The 24959-nt window shown below is 37.0% G+C and overlaps 1 protein-coding gene across 4 annotated transcripts in view; it reads right to left on the bottom strand.

The window, feature by feature from the left end:
• Positions 1 to 5952: 5952 nt before the first annotated feature.
• slain2 (SLAIN motif family, member 2) overlaps positions 5953 to 24959 on the bottom strand; it is a 141091-nt gene continuing 122084 nt past the window's right edge. For all 4 annotated transcript variants that reach the window (XM_051927653.1, XM_051927651.1, XM_051927654.1 and 1 more), the window contains 2 exons: positions 18667 to 18925; positions 5953 to 9827 (listed from right to left, as the gene is read on the bottom strand). In XM_051927653.1, coding sequence (XP_051783613.1) covers positions 9761 to 9827; positions 18667 to 18925 — 326 coding nt within the window. In that variant the 3' untranslated portion in view covers positions 5953 to 9760. The remainder of the gene's footprint in view (positions 9828 to 18666; positions 18926 to 24959) is intronic.

Here is a 24959-nt window from a genome sequence, read left to right as displayed (position 1 = left end):
TGTAGTTAGGGTTCTCACGGAGTCACTTGATGCTGATGGTTATACAGACTTCTGGCTTTTAATCCATCCATCATTGTTGGAACATCATGGTGCTTTGGGTAGATGGTGGTGGCACAAGCCACCACCAATAGGACACCGGAAAAGGAAACAGAAGAGAGAGTAGGGGTTAGTACAAATTTTGAATGAATAGTTATTATAATGAATTGGATATACAGAGTGTCAGGATTAAATTACAGTGAAGTTATGAGAAGGCCATGTTAAAGTAATGTGTTTTCAGTAGTTTTTTAAAGTGCTCCACTGTATTAGCCTGGCGAATTCCTACTGGCAGGCTATTCCAGATTTTAGGTGCATAACAGCAGAAGGCCGCCTCACCACTTCTTTTAAGTTTTGCTCTTGGAATTCTAAGGAGACACTCATTTGAGGATCTGAGGTTGCGATTTGGAATATAAGGTGTCAGACATTCCGATATATAAGACGGGGCGAGATTATTTAAAGCTTTATAAACCATAAGCAGAATTTTAAAGTCAATTCTGAATGACACAGGTAACCAGTGTAGTGACATCAAAACTGGAGAAATGTGTTCGGATTTTCTTTTCCTGGTAAGGATTCTAGCAGCTGCATTCTGCACTAACTGCAAACGATTGATGTCTTTTTTGGGTAGTCCTGAGAGGAGTGCATTACAGTAATCTAGCCGACTAAAGACAAACGCATGAACTAATTTTTCTGCATCTTTCGATGATATAAGAGGTCTAACTTTTGCTATGTTCCTTAGGTGAAAAAATGCTGTCCTAGTGATCTTATTAATATGCGATTTAAAATTCAGATTACAATCAACGGTTACCCCTAAGCTTTTTACCTCCGATTTGACTTTTAATCCTAATGCATCCAGTTTATTTCTAATAGCCTCATTGTATCCATTATTGCCAATCACTAAGATTTCGGTTTTTTCTTTATTTAATTTGAGAAAGTTACTATTCATCCATTCTGAGATACAGGTTAGACATTGTGTTAGCGAATCAAGAGATTTGGGGTCATCACAGCTAGTCAAGGTGGACTTCACTGTACATCTCTCCAAGATGGTGAGCACAGATGGAGAAATTTAGGCTTTCTTCAGACATCCAAAGAAGTAAAGGTGATGATTAGCCATCTTTACTGTAGCTAACACATGTTGTGTCCACTTCAGGTCACAGATGATGGTAACTCCAAGTAATCAAAAGCTGCTCACTCCAACTACAGCACCCCTCTGATGCAGATGGAAGTGTGGTGTGCTTTTTAAAGTCTGTGACCACCTTCTTGGTATTACCAACATTAATAGGGTGATTATTGTTGTGGCACCACTGAGTCAACAGATGAACCACTTCTGTGTTAGATGTGTCTTTATTGTTGGTGAGCAGGTCTGCTTTGGTGATGGTGGGGTCATCAGCACATTAAATGATGAAGTCAGAGCTGCTTTCCACATAGTCAGTGGTGGACACAGAGGACAGAAGATGGCTCAGCCCACTACCCTGTGAGGGATATGTGTTTAGGGTCACTGTTGGAGGATGTAAATCTGCCAGTCTGCACATGTTAGGGTATGCAAATTAAAATCCAGTTTCAGAGGGGGTCACCGCATCTTAAATTAGAGGGATCTGCCCTGATGGTTCAATAGTGTGAAATGCTGAGCTGCAGTCTGTAAAGAGGACTATAGTATAGTGGGAACAAAGTAAAGATAATATATGGAGCATCCTCGGAGGCCAGCTTGTGATGATATGCAGGCTGGAAGTTACCCAATCTATATGGCATATTATCCCTCATGTTTCCCAGCGTGAGTCTGCCTAAACATTCCATCACAGTGGGAGTGATGGCTGCTGTTGTGCATTCAGACAGACAGACCACTTCTGATTTATTTAGGCGCCGGGCCATTTGTGGTCTTTCTGAAGCAGGTGTGGACTACATGCTCTTTCAGGGATGCCTTAAAAATTTCAATGAAGATGCCAGGTAAGAGGTCACTGCAGGCATTTAAAATACATCTTGAAAGTCCATTGAGACTGGACACTTTACAGACTCATTTCAAAACTGTCCTTTGTATTATTCACAGAAGTAAGAAAGGGGAAATCATGTGGTGCTGCAAGCCCTCACCCGAGAGACAAACTCGTCATAATTAAAGAAGACAAAAAAGAGTTTATAATAGTGACGACTTGAAATTGCTTTCCAGAGTTATATGTTTGTCTTGTCTGTTTGGCATCCTGTCTTACATGTTGATATATATGCAGACATCATAGTTCTATGTTCCTTGTGTTTATCAACAAATAGTATTTTTATGTTTCTTATGCATGTTCTTCAGGTCCATTGGTATAAGAGTAATAGCCAGAGACTGACCCTTACAGAGAATGGTAAAGAAAACAAAAGTAAGAACCATATTAAATTATTCGATTAATAACTAGCATTGAAAAAAAGACAAAACTGGTAATTAACAAACACCAATCAATCAATTCTCTTCCGCACAACCATACACCATTTCCTACATTTATTCGGTGTTCCTGCATTGGCATGAAATGGAAACCTTTCACATTCTCTGCACAAGTCTTCAGTAAATTATGAAGGTCACTGGTAACGTTGTCATTATGGGGTGTTGTGTGTAGAATTCTGAGGGAAAAAATTAATTTATTCCATTTTGGAACAAGGCTGTAACATAACAAAATATGGAAAAAGTGAGGTGCTGTGAATACTTTCCGGATGCACTGTAGAACAGCTTATATTGTGCCATATGCTACGATTGATAAACGGTAAATTGCTTAGTGAGGTTTTACAAATCTGATATTTTTGTTTATGCATTTTCTTGTTTTTCTTTTTTTGGCGTGAACATATTTTTATAAATGAGGCCGCAGGAGTGTATTTCTGGTCAACAATCTACATCAATTCACATGGAGCATGACTGAAACTTAAAATATATCATACAGTTCAACTTTAGAATACATCACACAGCCTTTATACACTGATCAGCTTCAACACTTAATTTTGACTATTTTGCTACAATGACACCGGTCGAGGAGTGGGATATATTAGGCAGCAAGTGAACAGTCAGTTCTTGAAGGTGATGTGTTGGAAGCAGTTACAACAGGCAAGCATAAGAATCTGAGTGACTTTGATAAGGGCCAAATTGTGACGGCTAGACGATTGGGTCTTGTGGGGTGTTCCCGGTATGCAGTGGTTTGTACAGTACCTACTAATAGTGGCCCAAATAAGGACAACCAGTGCACCGGTGGCAGGGTCATGGGTAACCAAGGCTCATTGATGTGTGTGGAGTGAAGGCTAGCTCATCTGGTCCAATCCCACAGAAGAGCTATTGTAGCAAAAATTGTTGAAAAATGTAATACTTGCCATGAGAGAAAGGCATCAGAACACACCGTGCACCACAGCCTGCTACACAGCTGCAGACCAGTCAGTGTCCATGCTGACCCCTGTCCACCGCTGAAAGCACCTACAATTCCAATTGAGCAATGGAAGAAGAAGATGGCCAGAGTCTGATGCATCAATTTTTTTTTTTTTTTTTAGATCATTAGGGGGCTTCGCCCCCTGCTCGCTTTGCTCGCCAACCCCCGTGTTTGGTTTTCCGGATACACACTTTTTAAGATTTTTTTTTCTTTGAATTGTTGCTATTTCATTAGTTTCACTTTTATTTCAGAACTTCTGTAAAAACAGTATTTGTAATCTTGCGAGTCCCAATATGCTGAATCTTTTTAATGAGGTCAGGATAGGTTTCTCTGTTTGGAATTTCAGCACAGACAAAACGATCTACATCATCAGCAATTAATATTTTTTTTTTTTTTTTTACAAAGTAAAAAAGTAAAAGTTCTGCATTGGACTCCTGTCTGTAAAGTCGTGCTATTTTCCTCTCACAGTTCCAAAAGTACATGGGGTTACCAAGGTGATACCCCAGCTTTTGTCTAGGTTTTTGCACAAGGGCTAGACAGAACGTTTTTGACTGCTGGGGTAAATGTAGCTTTTTAAATAAGCAGACAGATAAATATATATACATTAACAAAGTAACCAATAAATGCATGTGCGGTAAACTCCGTTTTTATTTGTTACATGCATAGTTATACAGGACAACACGCAGTGAAATGCATCCTGATCCGCTTATCAAAAACTGTGCAAAGTTAGAAGAATATCAGTTAAATTAACAAAAAGTCAAAGATTGAAAGGTAACAGTATAGTAGAACATAATAAATACGTACAATTATGTGAATAAAGTAGAATTAAGTGTTAAGGTGCATTAGTGTAGTAATTATTGTGCAAAACCAAAGTTAGACTGGTGCATAGTTAAATGAGGCAGTTTGTTTGTTTGCGCTACTGCGATCTTCACTTTCTTTTTTTATATTTTCTAATTTTCCTACTTTCATATCCTTTAACTTTGTCCACATGTGTATAGCATCATTTTTTTTTTTTGAGCCTTTCTAATTTCACTGGTTTCATAGTCTCTAACCTGCTCTGCATGTGTTTAGCACCAACGTTTGTAAACGTCTTTATGAAGTTCTACTTTCTTTTACTCATTGTCTTTTAATTCTGAGCCGGATTGGACGTGCTTTTTTTTCAATTCCACTTGTTCCGGGCTGATAATTACTTTCCTTATTTTCTGAATTTGCACCTCTGTTATTCTTTTTTGCTCTTTTTTCTGTCCAACGCATTTGAGTCTCTTTTCTCTGCGCTGCTTTCTTCTTCGCTTAGATGTCGACATTTAATTTATAACGTACTGTACTGTCCTTGTATGACTTTATATGCGCTGAGAGCCCTGGATCTGTGTGTGCTCAAATCCTTCACAAGACTGAATGTTTTGCTGCCTATTGTCCTATTTGATAGATTGTAAGTAGGGAGTGTCTTTGGTCTCGCAGGCCTTTAAAATGTCTTACGAGAAGATCATGTATTGTAGACTTGCTTTTTGCTTTCCAGGACAGGATTTCTTTTTATAATAGATACTGTAGATGTGGATGACTGGGTGTGTGTCCATCATTTATCTGGGGAAGAGATGGTGATGCACTATGGGAAGAAGGCAAGCCAGCTGAGGCAGCTTGATGCTCTTGTTGGTGTTCAGCTGGGAAGCCTTGGGTCCTGGCATTTATGTGGATGTTACTTTGACACATAAAACCTACTCTAAGATTGTTGCACACCATGTATATCCCTTCTTTGGCAACAGTATTTCCTCAAAGAAATGGCCTCTTTCAGCAGGATAATTCACTCTGCCACACTACAAAAATTGTTCAGGAATGGTTTGAGGAACATGACAAAGAGTTCAAGGTGTCGACTTGGCCTCCAAATTCCCAGATCTCAATCCAATCAAGGATCTGTGAAATGTGCAAAAAAAACAAGTCCGAAGGCCCCACCTTGCAACATGCAGGATATGAAGGATCAGCTGCTAAAATCTTGGTGTCGGATACCACAGCACACCTTCAGAGGTCTTATAGAGTCCATGCATTGACTCGTTAGAGCTGTTTTAGTGGCATGTAGAGGATCTACACAATATTAGGTAGGTGGTATTTATGTTGCGGCTGACTGGTGTACATATAAAAGTAGCAATAACCTGTACTCTAAGGTGTCTGAATTTTTGAGTTTTAGGATATGAGAACAATAAATGGGAGAACCTGGCTGGATACCCCACACTGCCATTTGTGAGCCTATCCCATATCAACAAGGTGGTCCTCTCTTTAAATCTATAGCTAACTACAGGTTCAAGGAGATGCTATACGGTGCTCTCTCAAGTTAGGGCATTTCTACTGGTTAGTATGAACTAAATTACATGTACATAATAGAGATTCTTCAATATTCTTCATCAATTCCCATTCAATAGAAAGGGTGCAATATTAATACAAAAAATACAACTTTCTAATTGTATCTGGAAGGCAAAATAAATGTACTTAAAAGACTTAAAACTGAATCACCCAGTTAATAAAAATAGTCATAAATAAAAATACCAAGTCAAAAATATTTTTAACTTTTATTACTTGAAATGTGGCTGTACATGAGACAATGATAAATATGGATGAATGCTTACAAAATTGTGTAAACAAAATAATGAATACATGGTCTGATCTTTTAATTGCATTTAACAAACTGGTGGCCACATCCCCATATTGAAAAAAACAAACCTACAAGTCATGTGCTTGTGCATATAAACAAAATTACTTTGCTTAGATACATTTTGGGAGTTTTAGTTAAATCTAGCATTAAATTTTATTTTGTTGCAAGTCAAAAAAACTTTTATACTGTATATTTTTCAAAGCAACATGTCAAAAACAAAATTAAATATCTCATAAAAGGAAATATCTTTAGTTCTTAAATAACAATGGCACTTACAAAGAGTTGGCACAAAAAATAAAATAACAAAAAAGGCTTTGTTAAATCACAGGCACCAGGATGATTCTCCTTACATTTTATTCATAAACCTTCTCATGTTTCCTAAAGTGTGAGCAATAAAAACAGCAGAAATGTTAACAACAGGAAATAGTGATTTAAATGTTGTATTTATTTCATTAGTTCGATCATGCAGCTCACATTTTCTTACACACACAACACACCCTTCAAAAATTTGCAAAACACTGGATTTAGGAGAACTATGTCCAAATTACTTACAGCTCCTAAAGGGAAACGTCTGGCACCATCAGTGTCTTAGGTGGCAGGACTCAGAGCTGCTAAGAAAAGCACTGCTGATTACAACACAATTTTCAACACCAGCTAATGTAATAAAATGAAAAATGACACATGCTGCTTGCAACATAATTCTGGATATACAAAGCTTGCAGCTAAAATGTGGTTTGCTTAAGCATTATCCTCTTTCTATTCTTATCATTAGGGCATCTCAACTATACTTCATACAGTAAATGCTAGCATAAAACTTTGAAAATAGTTTTATTAGTAAGATTATGAAGAAGGTGCTTCAGGTTAAGGTAACCAGAGAAAAGTTAAATGTATAAAAATTAATAAACCTATAGAAATACAACAAAATAAATAAAAAAGTAACAAATGTCACAGAGTCACGTCAAGGACACAGACACGGCAAGTAGTCCTGCAGTATTCTATTAGTTAGCTATAGATTTCTTAGCAGCATGCCGTATTAGGCTAATGAGTGCACAGACTGAACACTAATCACCTAGTTAAGGGACTGGCAATCTTTTTTCTTTCACCAGCTATTAAAAATATGGCTTGACAATTACATATTTTACTGTAATGCTTGTTCATTTTTATAAGAATCAAAACTAAAAAAAAAAAAAAAAAAAAAATCAAATACACTACTTTTTTTGAACACCACAAAATTATTTTTTTTCTACCAAGTATACACTTCAGCTTTACCAATCAGTACACAGCATTGACTGCAAGGCGTCCTCCACCCCCAAAAAAAAGTTCTCTCCTAAAATTAGTCAAAATATTTGTTTGGTGATGTGCGTTTATTTCACATCTTATCAGGCTCTCTGAAATGCCAGAATAGACATAATTCTAAAAGAAATATAGAGGCTTTCTAAACAGACAGCCTGTTTATCAAAATGAGTACCTCTCTTACTGTATATTATATTAAAACAATTAAACTGCATGTCTACTACTGTTATTCAGATTGAGGAAAAATGTTTCTAAAAAGCTAAGAAATGTTACCATTTGAAAATAAAATATTAGTAGGTTAGTTACCCTGACCTCAACTACAGAAAATCCACTAAATAAAACTAAAAGTATTGGCATAGTAAGTTTGGTACCAGAGGGGAGATGAAAAAAAATACTTCTGGAAGAAACAAAAAAAAAAAGCATTGAAACACACATAGTAATCAATAATGGGGTGAATTTACATTCTTCCAGAGATACGTACCCACTATGTATTCATAACATTATTGTATGTCTCAGCACGACACACCACACTACTTATACAGTTCCACTTTTTCACCTCATGTAATGACTTCCTCTCACGTTCACACACACACACACACACACACACACACCTCTATATAAAATATTCAGAAATTGTCAATACTTTTAAAACCATTTGGCTGGATTCTAAATAGTAAATATTTTGTTGTATTAGGGGTCAGTGATGAAGGCATGAAAGTTTAGTAATTAATACAGAATGGCCTGGATCAGTTTTGGGTGCTTATTGACTTTTGTGATTTTTTTCCCCCCCCCAAAAGAAAATGTCAAATGACTAAAATAAATTATTCACCGTAACAATTATGTATCAACAATTTTATTAATTAATAATTACAACAATGTTCTTAATTGAAAGTTAAAGTGCTAATGCACTACAAATTAGATAAGCTAGAAAAAACTGTCTGCAGCTATGTAGTTTAACTAGCTGTCATTTTCGATCATAGTGGAAATTTCAAAAATCACGATTTGTTTGTAGTGGTAACGGGTTGCAATTCATCTTCCCTTTGTTATTTAATGTTTATGTAAACCACTATCTATGTAGAATAAACATTTTCTTAACCAGCAGATGATTGACACCATATAGTAATTGATTAAATTGAGTAAATAATGAACAACATTTTTCAAAAACAAAAAAAGATGGGCGGGGGGTGACTGCTTTATTAAAAAAATAATAATAATAAATAAGAATCACACCAACATTGACCACCACCATTACCAAGTTCAACATGTTTGGTTGATTCAATCAACCCAGGCACTTAATAAATAAGAAATGGAGTACTTTACAATTAGGTTTTCACTTGATTTGCAACTAATTATCAAGTGGTAACCCAAGGCAACTATTCCTCAATGAAATGATGTAAATAACCATAAAGTACTTATGACTGATGACGATATATTCAGAACACATCCTCAAAACTGAGATGCTGTGATAAGTAATTTGTATGAAACAAGTGCATAGCTTGAACAGAACTTCAAAATGTAGTTCCAGGGTGCAAAAAAATCTAGGAGCGTTCGACTTGGATGAGGAATAGCTATTTGGGGCACGTCTTATTAACCACAAAAATAGTATCCATTAAAAATGGTACAGACAAAACCACCTACACTAAAACCACCCCCCTTGTAGCCCATTTATCAAAATCTTTCAAAGTTAAGTGTTTCTCCAGATCAATGACAAGCTTGTTCCTGAGCTGAAACATACAGTGCAGATTTCATTTGGATGCACCTTGAATGCTCAACAAATGGCCCATAGTAATTTCAAGTGTTATTTTATAACTAAAACTTGAAGCATACATTAAAACACATTAGGCAATTGCACTCTTGCAAAGTTTTTGGGCCAATTTTTCTTTTGAAATTCTCCAGACCAAAAAAATGTTCCCAAAATTCTTACTTGGCTTTGCATAAAGCCAATACACCTTAATTGCATGCAACGGAGAAACAGACCATTGTTATCATTCTAATTCAGTCAACACAATCTCATTTCAAACTTAGCATTTAGTTTTTGATTAAGATTTAAGGTATAAAGCAGGACGAAAAAACAGTTTCAGGCCAAATTTTATTTACTAGTACTAAAGAACAGCATTTTTCTTTGGCATTCATGAAAGTCTGCGCCCAAAGCTCGGCCAGGGTTGTCAAGAATTTCACAGGAGTGCAATGAAGAGATCTTTATGGAAAATGATTGTATACATACAAAAAAGTAAAAATGTTGGTAAAGTGCTGCTAAATAATCTCTGGCAATTTGTGCTGATAAAGCTTCAGAGATTAAGGATTCATTTCACCAGGTGATCAGTCAATCCTAAAATCCTCTGAATCCTGCAAGTCATAACTGATAATTCTGCTACAAAGTTCAGTCTGTGTGGGTATCTTAAGAACATTCTGTTTAGTAGCAACCCTCCTTCCAGCTATCATCTTTCATCCCACCATAAGTCCTGGGAACTGGCAAAGACCTTCAAAAAGAATAAAGAAAAAAAGTAAATAATGATGTTTACTTTATATATTTTTAAAACATTAATCAATCATAAAAACATCAAATAATGCAGAAGAATGTCATGAAAAAACTGAAAAACTGTACATGTTGTGAAATGGTTCCTCAAAACTCATTTTGACAGTCTGATTTTCATATTTTATGCAGTTATCAATAAAACAGACTTTGACTTTACTTGGTCTGCAAGCATTTGCTTCACACTGAACCTAACCCTCCACAGACACCATGATGTTAATTAACTATTTTGCATATTCCAACCTCTGCCTTTTTTTTTCTTTTAATTTTTTTCCTTTACACAAACCTCATTTGATGGATTTACAGTTCATGTAGAGTCCTCCAGTAGTTTGGGTAATCTGGACATTGCATAACACAGCAAAAAGTGCTAAGCTCGGTAGTTCTCTATAATGGACCACTCATTACTAGAATAAACCAATTTGACATATTTCAGTTTCTTCATTTGTGAAATTATTTTTCTTTTTGTGAGCACATTTTTAATAAAGAGAAAAAACGAAATACAGAAAAAACAAAATGTATGAAATTATATAACAATAAAATAAAACATCCCCCAAAACCTGTGAGCAACAATAATAAATATGTATGGAGGGAGTGAATAAAATTGACAATATGTGACTAATCATAAAGACCAGTAGTGTACACTCGGACTGAAAAAAAAAAAAAAAAAGAAAGGCAGCATGGTATGATGGATAGCACACATAGGCGGGAAGGTATCCCGGTCAGGACGGTGCATGGTTCATTGATGAATGACATTAAAAATTCAGAATCAATGTCTCCATGATGGGACAGTTAATTTTGTGAGCTGGAATGTTAAAGGCCTGAATCATGAATTAAAGAGAAAGAAAGTATGCTCTCACCTAACAGGCTTAAATGCTAAAATAGTATTTTACAGGAGACCCACTTACTAAGCAAGGATCAATTCCGGTTACAAAAAGACTGGACTGGCCAAATGTTCCATTCTAGCTTTACAAAGAAAACTAGAGGTGTGGGAATTCTCATACATAGTCCCATTTGTAGCATCAGATGTAGTATCGGATCCTGAAGAGAGATATGTGATGGTCATGGGCAACTTATTTAACTGTAAAATGATTTCGATAAAATGTTCATGTACCCAATGTCGATGATAAGGAATTCATGCAAAATCTATTTGCATCCATTCCCAATGTGAACACTCATAAAATTATAATGGCTGGGGACTTTAATTGTGTTTTAAATCCACTCTTAGGCCAGAATTATACTTCATGCGATGCGACGCATGCTGCAGCGGATGCTCCCTGCTACGCAAGCGTTGAAGTGTTTATACTTGCGTGTGTACTTTACGTAAATCTGGAGGAATCCGCCAGGTGGCAGTGCAAGATATTATCAAGGTGAGAACATGTTCGGCTTCTCTGTGTTGTGAATTGCCTAGAACACCCATTAAATTCCAATGACACCTTACCGCAATATCTCTGAAAAGGATGTTTATTGATTAAATCCAGGGTTGTGTCCATTCCAGCAAGCATTGGGCATGAGTGAGAAACAATCCCTGGACAATGGCTCGGCTCATCGCAAGGTGAATACAAGCACACACATACACTAGCGTCATTTTAGCGGCACCAAATCCCCAAATCTGCATATCTTTGGAAGGAAACTGGAGCACACTGAGGAAACCCAGCAGGAAAACGTGTAAACTCCAGGCAGGAAATATCAGTGACGTGACTCCCTGCAAGACAGCAGCGCTAACGCTCCACCACTGTGTCACCCCATGTGTGTAACTATTAACAGTATTCATTATTTAAACGAAATTACCGATTTATCTGTAAAATGTAATATACATACTTTAATGCTTTTCATCATGAAAGTGATATCAAGTATAAATCTAAGGATTCTAAATGTGCAGAGAGTTGGAATATCATACATTTAATGTGCTCGCTGCTGTCAGGAGCAGAGGAAGCCCTAGAAAAAAAGATAGCACAGAAGACGGTATGTGAGAATTTTAAAATGTATCGTGTCATTATGATCAGGAATATGCAACGTTTGAATATAAAAGCACCATGAATACATCTGCATGTCGGCATTTTGTTTCACCACATCGAACCATTTATCAAATATCGAAGCGCTCACATCGATCTCGTAGGATCCGCAAAGCGGCTTTCTGTCGCATGTAGATAGTAAACAGAGATTCTGACGTCACATTCCAACTTTTAACACATAGCGCCCCCCGACTTTTTGCTGGTACTGCAACTCGCGCACGCATCACGTTAATTTCTGAGGACCTGCTCAGAGGACGCATCAAATGAACACTCAGAACGCGTGGCGGCCATGATGCGGGCGCGTACGCGTTCTGAGCGTGAAGTATAAATGAGCCCTTAGATAGGACTCCTGCCACAGGGGGGGACGACATCCAACACTGCAAAGACAATTACACAGTTTGTAACTGACCACAACTTATCAGACCCCTGGAGGTTTCTAAACCCAAACTCAAGAACATATTCGTTCTACTCACCACTGCATCATAGCTACTCAAGAATCGATTATTTCTTTATACATAATTTCTTGCCTACGATTAAATCTTGTAAATACGACACAATTGTTATCTCCGATCATGCACCTCTAGTTTTGGAGCTAAAATCATTATGCCACCCACACTCACTTCACAGATGGCACCTTAACTCACTTCTATTAACAGACAAGACCTGTACAGAATTTATATTCAAACAAATCAGCTTCTTCCTAGAGACAAATACACCCTCAGAGGTCTCTACAGGAACACTCTGGGAAATTCTAAAGGCCTTCTTAAGAGGACAGATTATTTCATATCTTTCCCACAGAAATAAACTAGAAACCAAGAAAGCGTCAGAGCTAAGAAGTGAAATTACTAGAACAGATGAAGAACAAGCCAGGCGTCCTAGTGAGGCTCTTCACAGGAAAAGGCAGGCTCTGCATACAGAACTCAACATCTTGACAACTAAAGAAACTGAACAACTTATTTATAAATCAAGACATCATTACTACGAACACGGACAGAAAGCTAAATAAGCTTTTAGCTCAACAAATCCACAAGCAAGAAGTTTGCAATGCAATCCCAGTAATCACCAACACTAATGGAGATGAAATCATTGACCATAAAAATATAATGCACACATTTAGAGACTACTATAAAACCTTATATTCTACTGAGTTTAAAGAAGACAACACACAATCTAATGCATTTCTGGATACATCACAGATACCACAAATAGATACTTTTAGTGCTGAGGAACTGGATAAACCTCTGACCCTATCAGAATTACTAGATGCTATAAAGTCACTTCAAGGAGGGAAATCAGCAGGCCCTGATGGCTACCCTATAGAATTATATAAGAAATTCTCCACTCAGCTAGCTCCCCTCTTATTGGCAACATTTACAGAAGCTAGAGACAATCAAATTCTACCTCAAACTTATCGTCGAAGCATTAATCACCATCTTTCCTAAACAAAATAAGGACTTGTTACAATGTGCATCATACAGACCAATTTCACTTCTGAATAATGATGTTAAGATACTCATAGCTAGACGGATGGAGAAAGTGCTGCCTTCGGTAATATCACAGGATCAAACTGGATTTATTAAAGGCCGACACTTATCTTCCAATCTTTGATGCCTGTTTAATGTAATATAGTCATCAGCAAAGTCAAACACCCTAGAGATGATATATCATTGGATGAAGAAAAAGCATTTGATATGATTCAATGGAACTACCTTTTCACTGCATTGGAGAAATTTGGGTTTGGCCCAAATATTTGTGCATGGATTGAACTACTGTATACTAGTCCAGAAGCCTCAGTCTGTATTAACATTTGTTCAGACTACTTTAAACTAGAACGTGGCACCAGACAAGGATGCCCTTTGTCACCACTGCTGTTTGCAATCGCCATTGAACCACTGGCGGTCCACTGTCGACATTTTTATCAGATAAAGGGGATTATCCGAGAAGGACTGGAACAGAAAATTTCTCTATATGCAGATGATATGGTTTTATAAATATATATATCAGACCCAGAAAACACTGTGCCTGCAGTTTTAATAGCACGTTCAGATTTTCAAAAGATTTCTGGTCTCAGAATTAATTTGAATAAAATTCCAGTGAATTCACAAGCATATAATATCAGATTGGACACCCTACCTTTTACCATAGCAGATCAGTTTAAATACCTAGGGGTAAATATTACAAGTAAACATAAAGCTCTTTATCAACAAAATTTCGCCGTCTGTATGGAAAAAATTAAGCAAGACTTGCATAGATGGTCAACCCTTCATTTCACTCTAGCTGGAAGAATTAATGTTGTTAAGATGAATATCCTTCCTAAGCTTCTTTTTTTATTTCAAAACATCCCAATATATATCATTTTTTAAGCAATTAGATTCAACCATAACCTCATTTATTTGGAACTCAAAACATTCACGTATCCGAAGAGCGACCCTACAAAGACCTCAGGCAAAAGGTGGCATGGCTCTACCTAATTTTCAGTTTTATTACTGGGCAGCAGACATACAAGCCATAAAAACCTGGACACAAATAAATGAACATACACAGGCCTGGTCCGCAAAAGAAGTAAAATCCTGCAGCAGTTCTTTATATTCCCTGCTCTGCGCTCCAATAAATACAAGTTATCGCAAATATACTAATAACCCAATTGTGCTTCACTCACTCAGAACATGGAACCAAATTAGAAACCAATTTAAGATGGAAAATCTTCTATCTGTGGCACCCCTGCAAGAGAACCACCTCTTTCAGCACTCGCAAACATATCCAGTTTTTAATATCTGGAAAAGATTTGGGATTAAATTGCTCATAGATCTTTATATAGACAACATCTTTGCATCCTTTGAACAGTTACATTCCAAATTTAACCTTCCAGCTACACATTTCTTTCACTATCTTCAAATTAGAAACTTTGTCAAACAGAACCTGCCCGATTTTCCTCATCTCGTACCCTCCACCATGCTAGAAAAAATACTGCTCAACCTCGAGGACTTGGACACCATTTCTGCAATATATAAAATTTTATTAGAGTCCCTTCCTTTTAAAGATGAGGACAATGGGAAAAAGATCTCTTAATATATCAGAAAAGGAGTGGAAGGTAGCAATGCAGAGAATTCACTTGAGCTCCATATGCGCATAGAATTATTCAACTCAAAATTATATAATCGAGCTCATCTGTCTCGCTTAAAACTGTCCAAAATGTTTCCAGGGCAAGATCCAACCTGCGAATGCTGCAACCAAGCTCCTGCCTCACTGGGTCACATGTTTTGGGCATGCACCAAGTTAACTTCATTTTGGACCAAAATTTTTAAGTGCCTTTCAGACAGCCTTGGTGTCACAATCCCTCCTAACCCACTAATAGCTGTGTTTGGTGTTCTTCCAGATGGATTTGAAATGGAGAAGGACAAGCAAACTGTGATTGCATTCACCACACTTTTGGCACACAGACTGATTTTGTTAAATTGGCAGAATCCTAACTCTCCTCTAATAAGTCAGTGGGAAACCGATGTTTTATATTATTTGAAATTGGAAAAAATCAAATTCTCAGTTAGGGGATCTGTACAGAATTTTTTCTGAACCTGGCAGGATTTAATCAATAATATTTTAGAATAAGAAGAATTTTCTTTTCCTTCTCCATTTATCTTTTTTTGTCCTATTAAACTCAGTAATTTAGGCATGTTTACAAGCCTTAAGTATTACTCCTTTGGTCATGCTCTCCTTCTCAGGGGTGGGGTTTGATTTGCTTTCAATCCTATTTTTTGTAAAAATTGATCTATATGTATGGAATGATTGCAGTAAAATTAATTTAAAAAAAAAAAAAAAAAGGATGGAGCATGGTTCCTTAATTGGACAGAAGACCAGCCTGAGAATGCCATAAGAAACAAGACAAAGATCATCCTGTTTCACACAGAAGATGCCAATGGGTACAATGGCATCCCAGCTGGGTTAGCACCAGAAACAATACCCATCTGGGAGTTCGGTATAATGGAAGGACGGTGGGAAGACAACCTGGCAGGACCACAAGCTACCACGGCACAGTAGGAGGCAGTCTCCCTGGGTTGTTGTACCTGCACAGATACCTGCAAGGCACACTGGATGTTGTAGCCCTCAAGAACAGCCTTGTCATGTTCAGTGGGGGCCACTGGGGGTGCTATAGGGACTCCTCATCCCTGCTTTATGGGATTTCCATTTAACCCGGAAGTGCTTCGAATTGGCTATGCCCTGGCACCAGAAATACTCCTGGGTCTGTGATAAAAGAAGCCATTCGTCCTCATTCAGGACAGTCTGAGTCGGGTGGAAGTGGATAAAGAAAGAGAATACGAAACAGCAAGCAAATCGGTAGTGACACTGTAGAAGATCAATAATATGTGGAGAAAGGTTCTGGGAACATTTAAGACACAGAAGTGACAAAAGATATAACCGAGTATAAAAAAAAAAAAAAAAAAAAAAGATATGCCGGTTAGGATGCCTGTCCATCCGAGTGAGCCAGTCAACCCATGTGACAGCATATGTGAACGTGCCTTGACCACCTCCAATGTGACAGCATATGTGAACGTGCCTTGACCACCACCATGAAATATCCACACAAATCAACGTCATTCATATGCAATAATGATGCTACAGAACTTTATTGGCTGGAAGAGCAGCCTAACTCCTTAAGCCTTGAAACACTGGCACCTACATTCAAGAGTACAAAACCATATGCTGCATTACAGTGTCCTACGCTCTGTTGGTCTGGGAAAGGGATAAGGCGCCAGTATCTGAGTGGGTAGCCACGTTCACCTGGCAAATGTAATAACCATTCACCATGTACAGTATCATTACATCTGCCAAATATTTGCCAGCAGAGTAAATGAATTATGGGTTGACCCAGGCCACAGAGACATGACTTTTGCCAGTCACATCATGGCATCACAGATGACTTGCGCATTAAAAGAATATAACTACAGTACTTACAGTTACCAAAAATCAGGTCCATTCTTGCTATGTGTCCTTATTGCAATACGAGTGCATTCATTTGCTCGGATTACATTAAGGGAGCCAGACACTGCTGCAAATTGCCTTTTTATATCGGCAAAAACAGGTTGTTTTATGTATGTGCACCTACACCATACAATAACTGGATGCAGTGCATCACTGATCGGTTAATGGCTTCTAGCACAGCATGCATGATGGAGTGAAGCTTGGCTGAGATATTCCTGACCTGTCAACCAGATCTGTTCCCTGAGAAGTGACAACAGCAAGCCAATATAAACCAATGAAAAACCAAACAAGTTTTTCAGTGCAATTACATAGCTTTGGCCCTCTTAAAAAGGAACTAAATACAGTCTGTACATCATGTTCATCATTTTTGAGGTGCAATAGGTTTGTCACATCAATGCATATTCTAATAACAGCTTGGTGATATTAATTATTATACATGTGAGTCATCATTTAGCTGGTTTGGCTACATTTAACTGCTTGATTAGGAGTATCTTCATTTCCCATTTTCTCTAAAAGGATGCATACGCATTGGTCAGAGTTGCTGTAAGTATAAGCCTCTTATCCCGTCAAGTTTTCTTTAATAAATTCTGATATTTGGGTGGGAAGTTGCATATGTACATTTCGAGCCTCTTTCTGTCCGTGTACAAGCTTTATACTGTAAATAAAGCCCCTTGATCATCATCTTACAGATTATTTCCTAGTGGCCTGGCTATTTTATATCTCTTAGTTTTGACCCGTTGCTTTCCCTGACCAAGCCTTCACTTAGTGATTCATCTCCACATCTTTCAACACTTACAATACTCCTATGAGACACACTGTGTCACAAAGGAAGTTCAGAACCGAATGACTGCACTACATAAAAATGTAAGATGTTTTGGTTCGAAAACTGTTTCATGTATCCACAAAGAAGTAAATTTAAAGTAAAGGATAAGTCTGATATTTTCCAAGTCAAAATAATTTTTTCACAATCATGGTGTACATTAATTTGCAATGAGAAATTGTGTTCTAAAGTGAAGTGTTTTCATAATTAAAAAAAAAATTGCACAGCCTGTTTTTGCAGTTTAAAATGGGCTTCAAAGACATGAATCCAAAAATAAAACAAAGCTATCAAGCAGAATCTACATGTCCATTTGTAAATTCCAAATTGACTTAGTCTGGATCAGGGATGTTCATGTTTTCTGAAATCCCAGATATCAGGAGCCTGCTGTGTAGCAGATTTCATTTGTTCATGATTTCTAAGTGAATGTAACAATGTAAATAAATAGGCAGAACATTTATAGTAATAGTGCTCAGTGTTTTTTAGTCCATATTACTTTGAGTTTACGAGCTATGGTATGACTGGCAAGTGAGAAAGGTATACAGTAGCTCAAGGGAGATAATTTAATTGGAATTTCATCATGAAGCATTCTATAATATAAACATGTTATGCCTGCAGCAGGCATAACAGAGCAAAGTAATTTCTTTCAACAATAGTTATGTAATATTCGTGGCATTACATTATTGACAAATCAAAATGCCTAGCTTCTAAGCCTTAATTTAAATGTAAAAGAGAAAAAAGCAAAACCAATAAAACACTGAAACTGTTTGTACTTTAAGTGCTTGCCCCTGCATCAAAATATGGCACTAGATCATGGCAAATTTGAAAGAAAAAAAAAACACAGCTGATCAAAGATAATAGACAGTCTTAGAAGACAAAATGAAAATAAGTTAAAACATGCTTACTAATTGTTCTGAAGTAGTAGAAAATCTGCTTTAAAAAGTTAACTGAATGAATGACAACTTCTGAGTTAAACATACCTACGGACAGACTGTGCAAGTTTACTGCGAGGCACTGGTATTCCTCCTCCACCAGGTGTGGTGCTGGGCCTTGGAAGTCCACTCCGAACACCAACAGATCTAACTGGAGTTGTATTTCCTCCTGCTGGCACTGGAGGACTTGTCTGTTGTACATTTACACCAGCTGAGGTATTCCCAGGATTTAACAATGCCTTGATAGGCTGCTTAAGTGCCAAGGGAGATGGTGCTGCTGGCGGTCTCAGTTTGCTAGGAGAAGGTACTAGAATAAAAAAAAAAAATTTTGAAAGAAAAAAAAAAAATTACAAGCAGACATAGACTTTACCTGACAATGAGTATTCAGGTCTCTTGGGGTTTTTGCACAGATAACAGACAATACTGCAAAATGTAATTTAGTTATAAAAACACAATATAAATTCAATTTTAATATTAGCAAACATCAACATAATATATGAAAGAGAAATAAAATGTACCATCATTGCTCAAAGGATAACTTTAGTATTTGTGGAATTATAATTATTTAGCAACAAAGGGATGTTGTCATTTATCCAATACTTAGTGCTTTCCCAAGCCCCTTATACGTGTGGATGGTGGTACATATGTACATTATGAACTAGCAAAGATTCCAGGTCCACAAAATATAGTTTCTGCATTTAATATATAACATTTAAAGCAACAAATTCAAGTCTTGCTGTGTTCCCTGGTTTTGGGGGGAACTTTTCCAGAACAATGGGTCTTAGTTAAGTGTTGAGGGTTAATCAGATGTGTTTTTTTTTTTTTTTTTTTTTTTTTTTTGTTTCCCTCACCTGGGGCTAATATTTCACTGAAGCTCCTTACTCTTGTGAATGCCATATCTTCTAAGCCTGCTTAATTCTGAGCAGGCTCGCTGGAGCCTAACCCAGCAAGCGAATGGCGTAAAGCAACAATCATCCCTAGATAGGGTGAAAGCCCATCATAGAATAAACGCACACACACACCACCTCCAATTCAGCGTTGCCAATCCACCTAACTCATGTCTTTGGACTGTGGTAGGAAACTAGAGTAATTGCACGTGAATAAAACATTCTTGCCATAGTTCAATTTTTGTTTTTCCTAGTGACTTACTTTTTGTTGATGGTCATGGAAAAACAAGTATTTAGAGTAAAATGTATTCTTTGAAATTAAAACAGGTAATTAGTAGGTATAATTAGAATTTGGGGTATAAATATAATTTCACCCTGGAGCAGATACGGTAAAAGTGTTAGCTTCAGTCAGATTTTAATGTAATGCTTTGATTTGTGATCTTTTACCGTTGCAGTTTTGAAGGGTTTAGAACAAAAGAAATACACACTGAATCATTTCATTTTCATTTAACTTATTACAAGCAGCACTGACATTTACAGGTTGCACAATTATATGTTCAATGGAAAAAATCCAACATTTTACATACATAACACATAAGAACAGGTGAAAAGAAATATCGGCAAGTACGTATGTACAATGTTCACCTCGTCTATTTTCTGTCTGTTGGAGACCCCTTTACTAAGCTGTTCAGGTGCTCAAAATGACCACCTAGGCATGCTGTCACTCCAAGTTTGTGTTGTACATAGGGTTTGAAGTGGCCAACACAAGCTGTGTGATTACGGCATCAGCTTGTACAGTGTCGTTCTCCTGTTTGTGCCATTCATTTGCATGAACTGCAAGCCTCTTTTTGCTGTACAATTACAGCCTCAGAACTCAGATGTAAAAAGAATGCGCTACCTAAGAATACCACACACTCTCTAAAGCATTAACAAATTTCAAGAAATTTAAAAAAAAAAAAAAAAAAAAAAGTATCAGCTAATTTTTTTTTTTTTTTTTTTTTTTAAAACGCCATCACATTTCAACCAAATTCGTCAAAGCACTTTTGAGAATTTGGGGTATTTAGTTTTTCTATTGTAAGGGTGTTTATACCCTTAAATTCTGATATATTGAAACATCTATTTTTTTTATGTGAATACCTACCGACAATTTTCACTTTTTAAAACTAAACAGGAAATAAGTGTTTTTTTGTTGATGAGTGCGTGAGTGAGTTAGCAAATGAATGAGTTAGTCAACGGAGTCAGTCAAATTTGAATTTTATGTATTTATTACAGTCACTATCTTATTCTGAGGGGAAAAAAAAGTCAGTCAGTCTTTATACTGGGCACAACTACCAGGATGGACAATGTTCCTGTGTAAACAACAGTATCCTGGGAGTCAAAACTGAACCAATGGAAGGATTTTGCAGTAGGAAATCATGAATAATCAAACTATGTATAAAACATGTTTGTATGTACTTAGTGTAAATCAGTAATGCACATAAAATGGTGTATAAATGTGCATACTTGAGTTGTGAAAAGATTTAAAAAAAAAAAAAAAAAAACTGCTTAGCTAAATTTCCTATTCATTCCTTCACTAATCCTTTTACTTTGACACTATGGCGAGCAAAACTTAAGATTCGATAATACTACAACAAACAGGTTATGTCATGGAGTGAGGAATCCAATTACTTGATTATTTTTCTTTAAATGTTTTTCCTTCACAAAGTGTACCTTTTGGCATTACATGTAGAATTTCCTAGATATTGGTTTAAACTGTATTGTATTTACGGAACATGAGTTTCTATAAAATCCTTGACACGTATTTTTTTGCAAATCACCATGCACTGGGAAAATTCCTAAAGACTGAAAACTAGCAAATATTAAGTTATATAGACTGGAAGATTAGGTGAACTAATTAACTATAGACAGGTAAACTTTATCATGTAAAATGTGTAATTTAATGCATTTTTTTTTTTAAAGGAAAATAGGAAGAACAGGTGTATCAGTGAACAGTCAACACATACAGTATTTAGACTGCAAACGTTACGTTTACTAATATGCTGGGAATCTATGAGGAAGCAACAAAAGGATATGACCAAAGTGGGGCTCCTGATATTATCTTAATTTTCAGAAAGGTTTTTGGTAAGGTGCCACATGAATAAGTAGTCCTCAAATTAAAGTGGGAATTCAGGGCATAGAGTGTAAGTGCATTCAAAAATTGGCTCAAACACAAGAAGCAAAAAGGTATGGTGCAAAGAACCTTATTCGAATTAGGTGATGTTAAAGATGGCAAAAACCACAAAGCATAACTATTCATGATATTTTTTGTAGCATGATGTTATTTCAACCACTAGATAGCAGCAAAATACTGTCCCAAGAACTATTCTGGCTTGGCACTACAAAGCATAAATGTTTATGAGTGCGAGTAATAGTTAATAGTAATTGCATAGAATTTCAATCCCAAGACACATTCAGGGTTAATGACAAGGAGTTTAAGGAATATAAGACATCAGTTTTATGATATATGGAAACAGTATTAGAGAATTCTTTTACATTTTCACACTTTTCATTACAACAAAGTATTTTACAGTTCTGACAGTTTCCCCATAAGACAGTCTATAAAAATCCTGTTACATCAAAATATATTCAGCAGATACTTTCATTACAATGAAGTGCCCAAAAGACCTTGAAATGCCTGAATGAATCATCCACAGAGCAGTTAGTTCTGTGGTCGCAGCTCAGTTGTGCACAACAATCCCTGATCAGAAACATTGCAAATTTTTCTCTTTCTTTGAACTTTCCTCACTGTTTTTTTGCTGGGTTTGTTTTCTGTGGTTTTCAGTAATACCTTTTGCTTATTGTGCGTCAACATTTGAAAAACAACCATTGGAATTTAACTCATTTGTCACCCTTCTATAGAAATGGAAGACACGGAAAAACAATAACAGTTCACATTAGAAAGAAAAAAAAAATTTGCAGCTCTATATTCCAGCAAACAGAAAAAAAGACGCCAGTGAATTTGGAATTTCGTCATCAACATTGTCAACTTTCTTTAAAGGCTGAGCAAAAATAGAAAACTGTCGGGTTGCAAACCTTGGGCCTCAGTGCAAATGTATGCAAACTGCTAAATTTGAAGATGTCGAAAAAGCAGTTATTCCTCTCATCACTGGCAAGTCAACCAGTCCTCAGAGTTTTAAGCATGTTACATTCCTTCCCTGCGAGCATAAAGCAAACCAGCTAGCTTGGATGGCTCAAGACATTTTGGGAAACTGGCTGCGACAACTTGACAAGGACATTGTGACGCATGAGTCACTGTCTTGCATCCCAAAACATGAGGCAGAGTCTCAGTAATGTAGCAAAACCAGCTTTATTCAGCTTGAAACAGGAATACCACGATTATTTATTGTAGCTGGATCTACCACTCTCCTATACACAAACACAGCAGTCAGGCTGGGTCGTGGCCAGGTTACTGGCCAAATAATACTGTTCCCTGCATTTATAATGTCCCTTGCATCACAAATCGACAATCGGCTCGGATTTGCTTCTGCGGTGCTCCAAAAGGAGTTCAGAAACCTCATAATATGAAGAAGAAGAATAGGAAGATTCTGCTTCTGATTGATAACTGTGCTGCTTACAGCATGCTTTTACATTTAGATAATGTTCGAATTGAGTTTCTCCCACTCAATTACATGGCAGTGCTTCATCCATTGGATTTGGGCATCATTCACACATTGTATTATTGCAAAAGAAGTGTTGAGAAAAATTCTCGTAAGCATAACTTGTAGACAGGAGGAGATGAAAATCAATGTGAAAGAAGCTATTGAAATGATTACAAATGCATGGACGCAAGTTAAAGAAAGCACTATAGCGACAAATACAGAATCTCATTACTACGAAATATTTTTTAGGTCCCTGGCACTTCGTTGTAACAGAATTTGACCTGTATATAAGTGATCTGTACAATTTAAATTAGCAAAAATCCACATAAATTCAATTTTCACTTTCTTTGTGGCTTGGATGTGCTGATAGACTTATTTTCAACAAAAACCCCATACCTACTGTTTCAGTAAACCAAAAAACATAATATATACTGTTTATATAAATGTAATACAAGATGGATATATGCAAGAATATATGGCCCAAGGACAATAATGAACAACAAAAAATATTAATAGATCTACACTAGCTTAATTTGATCTTTTCATATTCTACAGAAAAAGGCTAATCATTTTTAATTCTATTTCCATAGTTCTTATCTAAAGAATTAAACAGGAAACATTTGTTACAGAAAGACTTTAAATTGGATAAATACATTTTTGGCTCTCTGACAGTAGCGTAGATTTGTTCGCAGACTACTTGCAAACAGCTGCTGTGTGTGTTATGTGCTTGTCATACTCTGAATTTTCCTACTGAATTTAGGAATAGAAACTTATGCTAAAGACTTATCACAGGTTATTACTTTCATTTGCTGTAGTACCAAAAACAAGACTACATTTATGGACTTTAGTTAAATATAATTTGGTAGTTAGGATATTCTCCTGCGGTGGGTTGGCACCCTGCCCAGGATTGTTTCCTGCCTTGTGCCCTGTGTTGGCTGGGATTGGCTCCAGCAGACCCCCGTGACCCTGTTTGGATTCAGCGGGTTGGAAAATGGATGGATGGATGGATATTCTCAGAATTAAAATACATATACTTATGGTTTGGTTCTTAGACTATGGGTGTAGGGAATGCTTAATCCGGATTCCTTCTGGTGCATTGTGTACTTCTTTCTTTGTTCTGATGTCTTTTCCCTTCTTTGCTTAGGTCTTAGCTTGCGGTTTGATCTTTCAAATTTTATACAGTGATCCTCTTTTGCTAGCATTAAACTTAAATCTTCTACGCAGTCAGTGATCAGTCAACTCCCTTCTTCAGTATGGTAAATGCAGTGTTTTATGTACAGTGTAGACACCAGGGGGTGGTACAGTTTCCCTAAACACATGACACAAAGGATCAGACACAAGTATAAAATGAATGAAAGATTTATTGTGGGAAACTTTTGTAGAAACACAAAACATAAGCAGCACAGCAAATCTTTGTCTTTCTCTTTTTGTCACTCTCAGTCACTGCCTCCTTTGCTTCTCATGCAAGACTTGTCTCCTTCCACCCAATTCTGGCAGGAAGCTCCTTTTATGTGAAACCTGAGAGTACGTCTGGAGCCTTATAACCATGGTCCAGGAGCATTTCTGGGTTAGGCTGGAGCCTGACAAGGTAGGGCTGGTTTGTTGCAACAGCACCCCCTGGCAGTGCCCATGGAACACAACAGGGCTGAGTCCAAGAACTCCAGGTCCCATGATGTCCTGTGGGAAACCGTGGCGCTGCCACAATCTAAGGGAGCTGCCATCTGGTAGTTCGGGGGAGATAATATCCTATGTCTGCTATCATCCTTGGCCGTCGCTCACAACAGTCTCCAGTTTGTTCTCCTTGCTTTTCTTTAGC

Source organism: Erpetoichthys calabaricus, chromosome 5 (genome assembly GCF_900747795.2).
Source record: "Erpetoichthys calabaricus chromosome 5, fErpCal1.3, whole genome shotgun sequence".
Lineage (NCBI taxonomy): Eukaryota > Metazoa > Chordata > Cladistia > Polypteriformes > Polypteridae > Erpetoichthys > Erpetoichthys calabaricus.
This window is presented reverse-complemented; position numbering and strand designations above follow the sequence as displayed.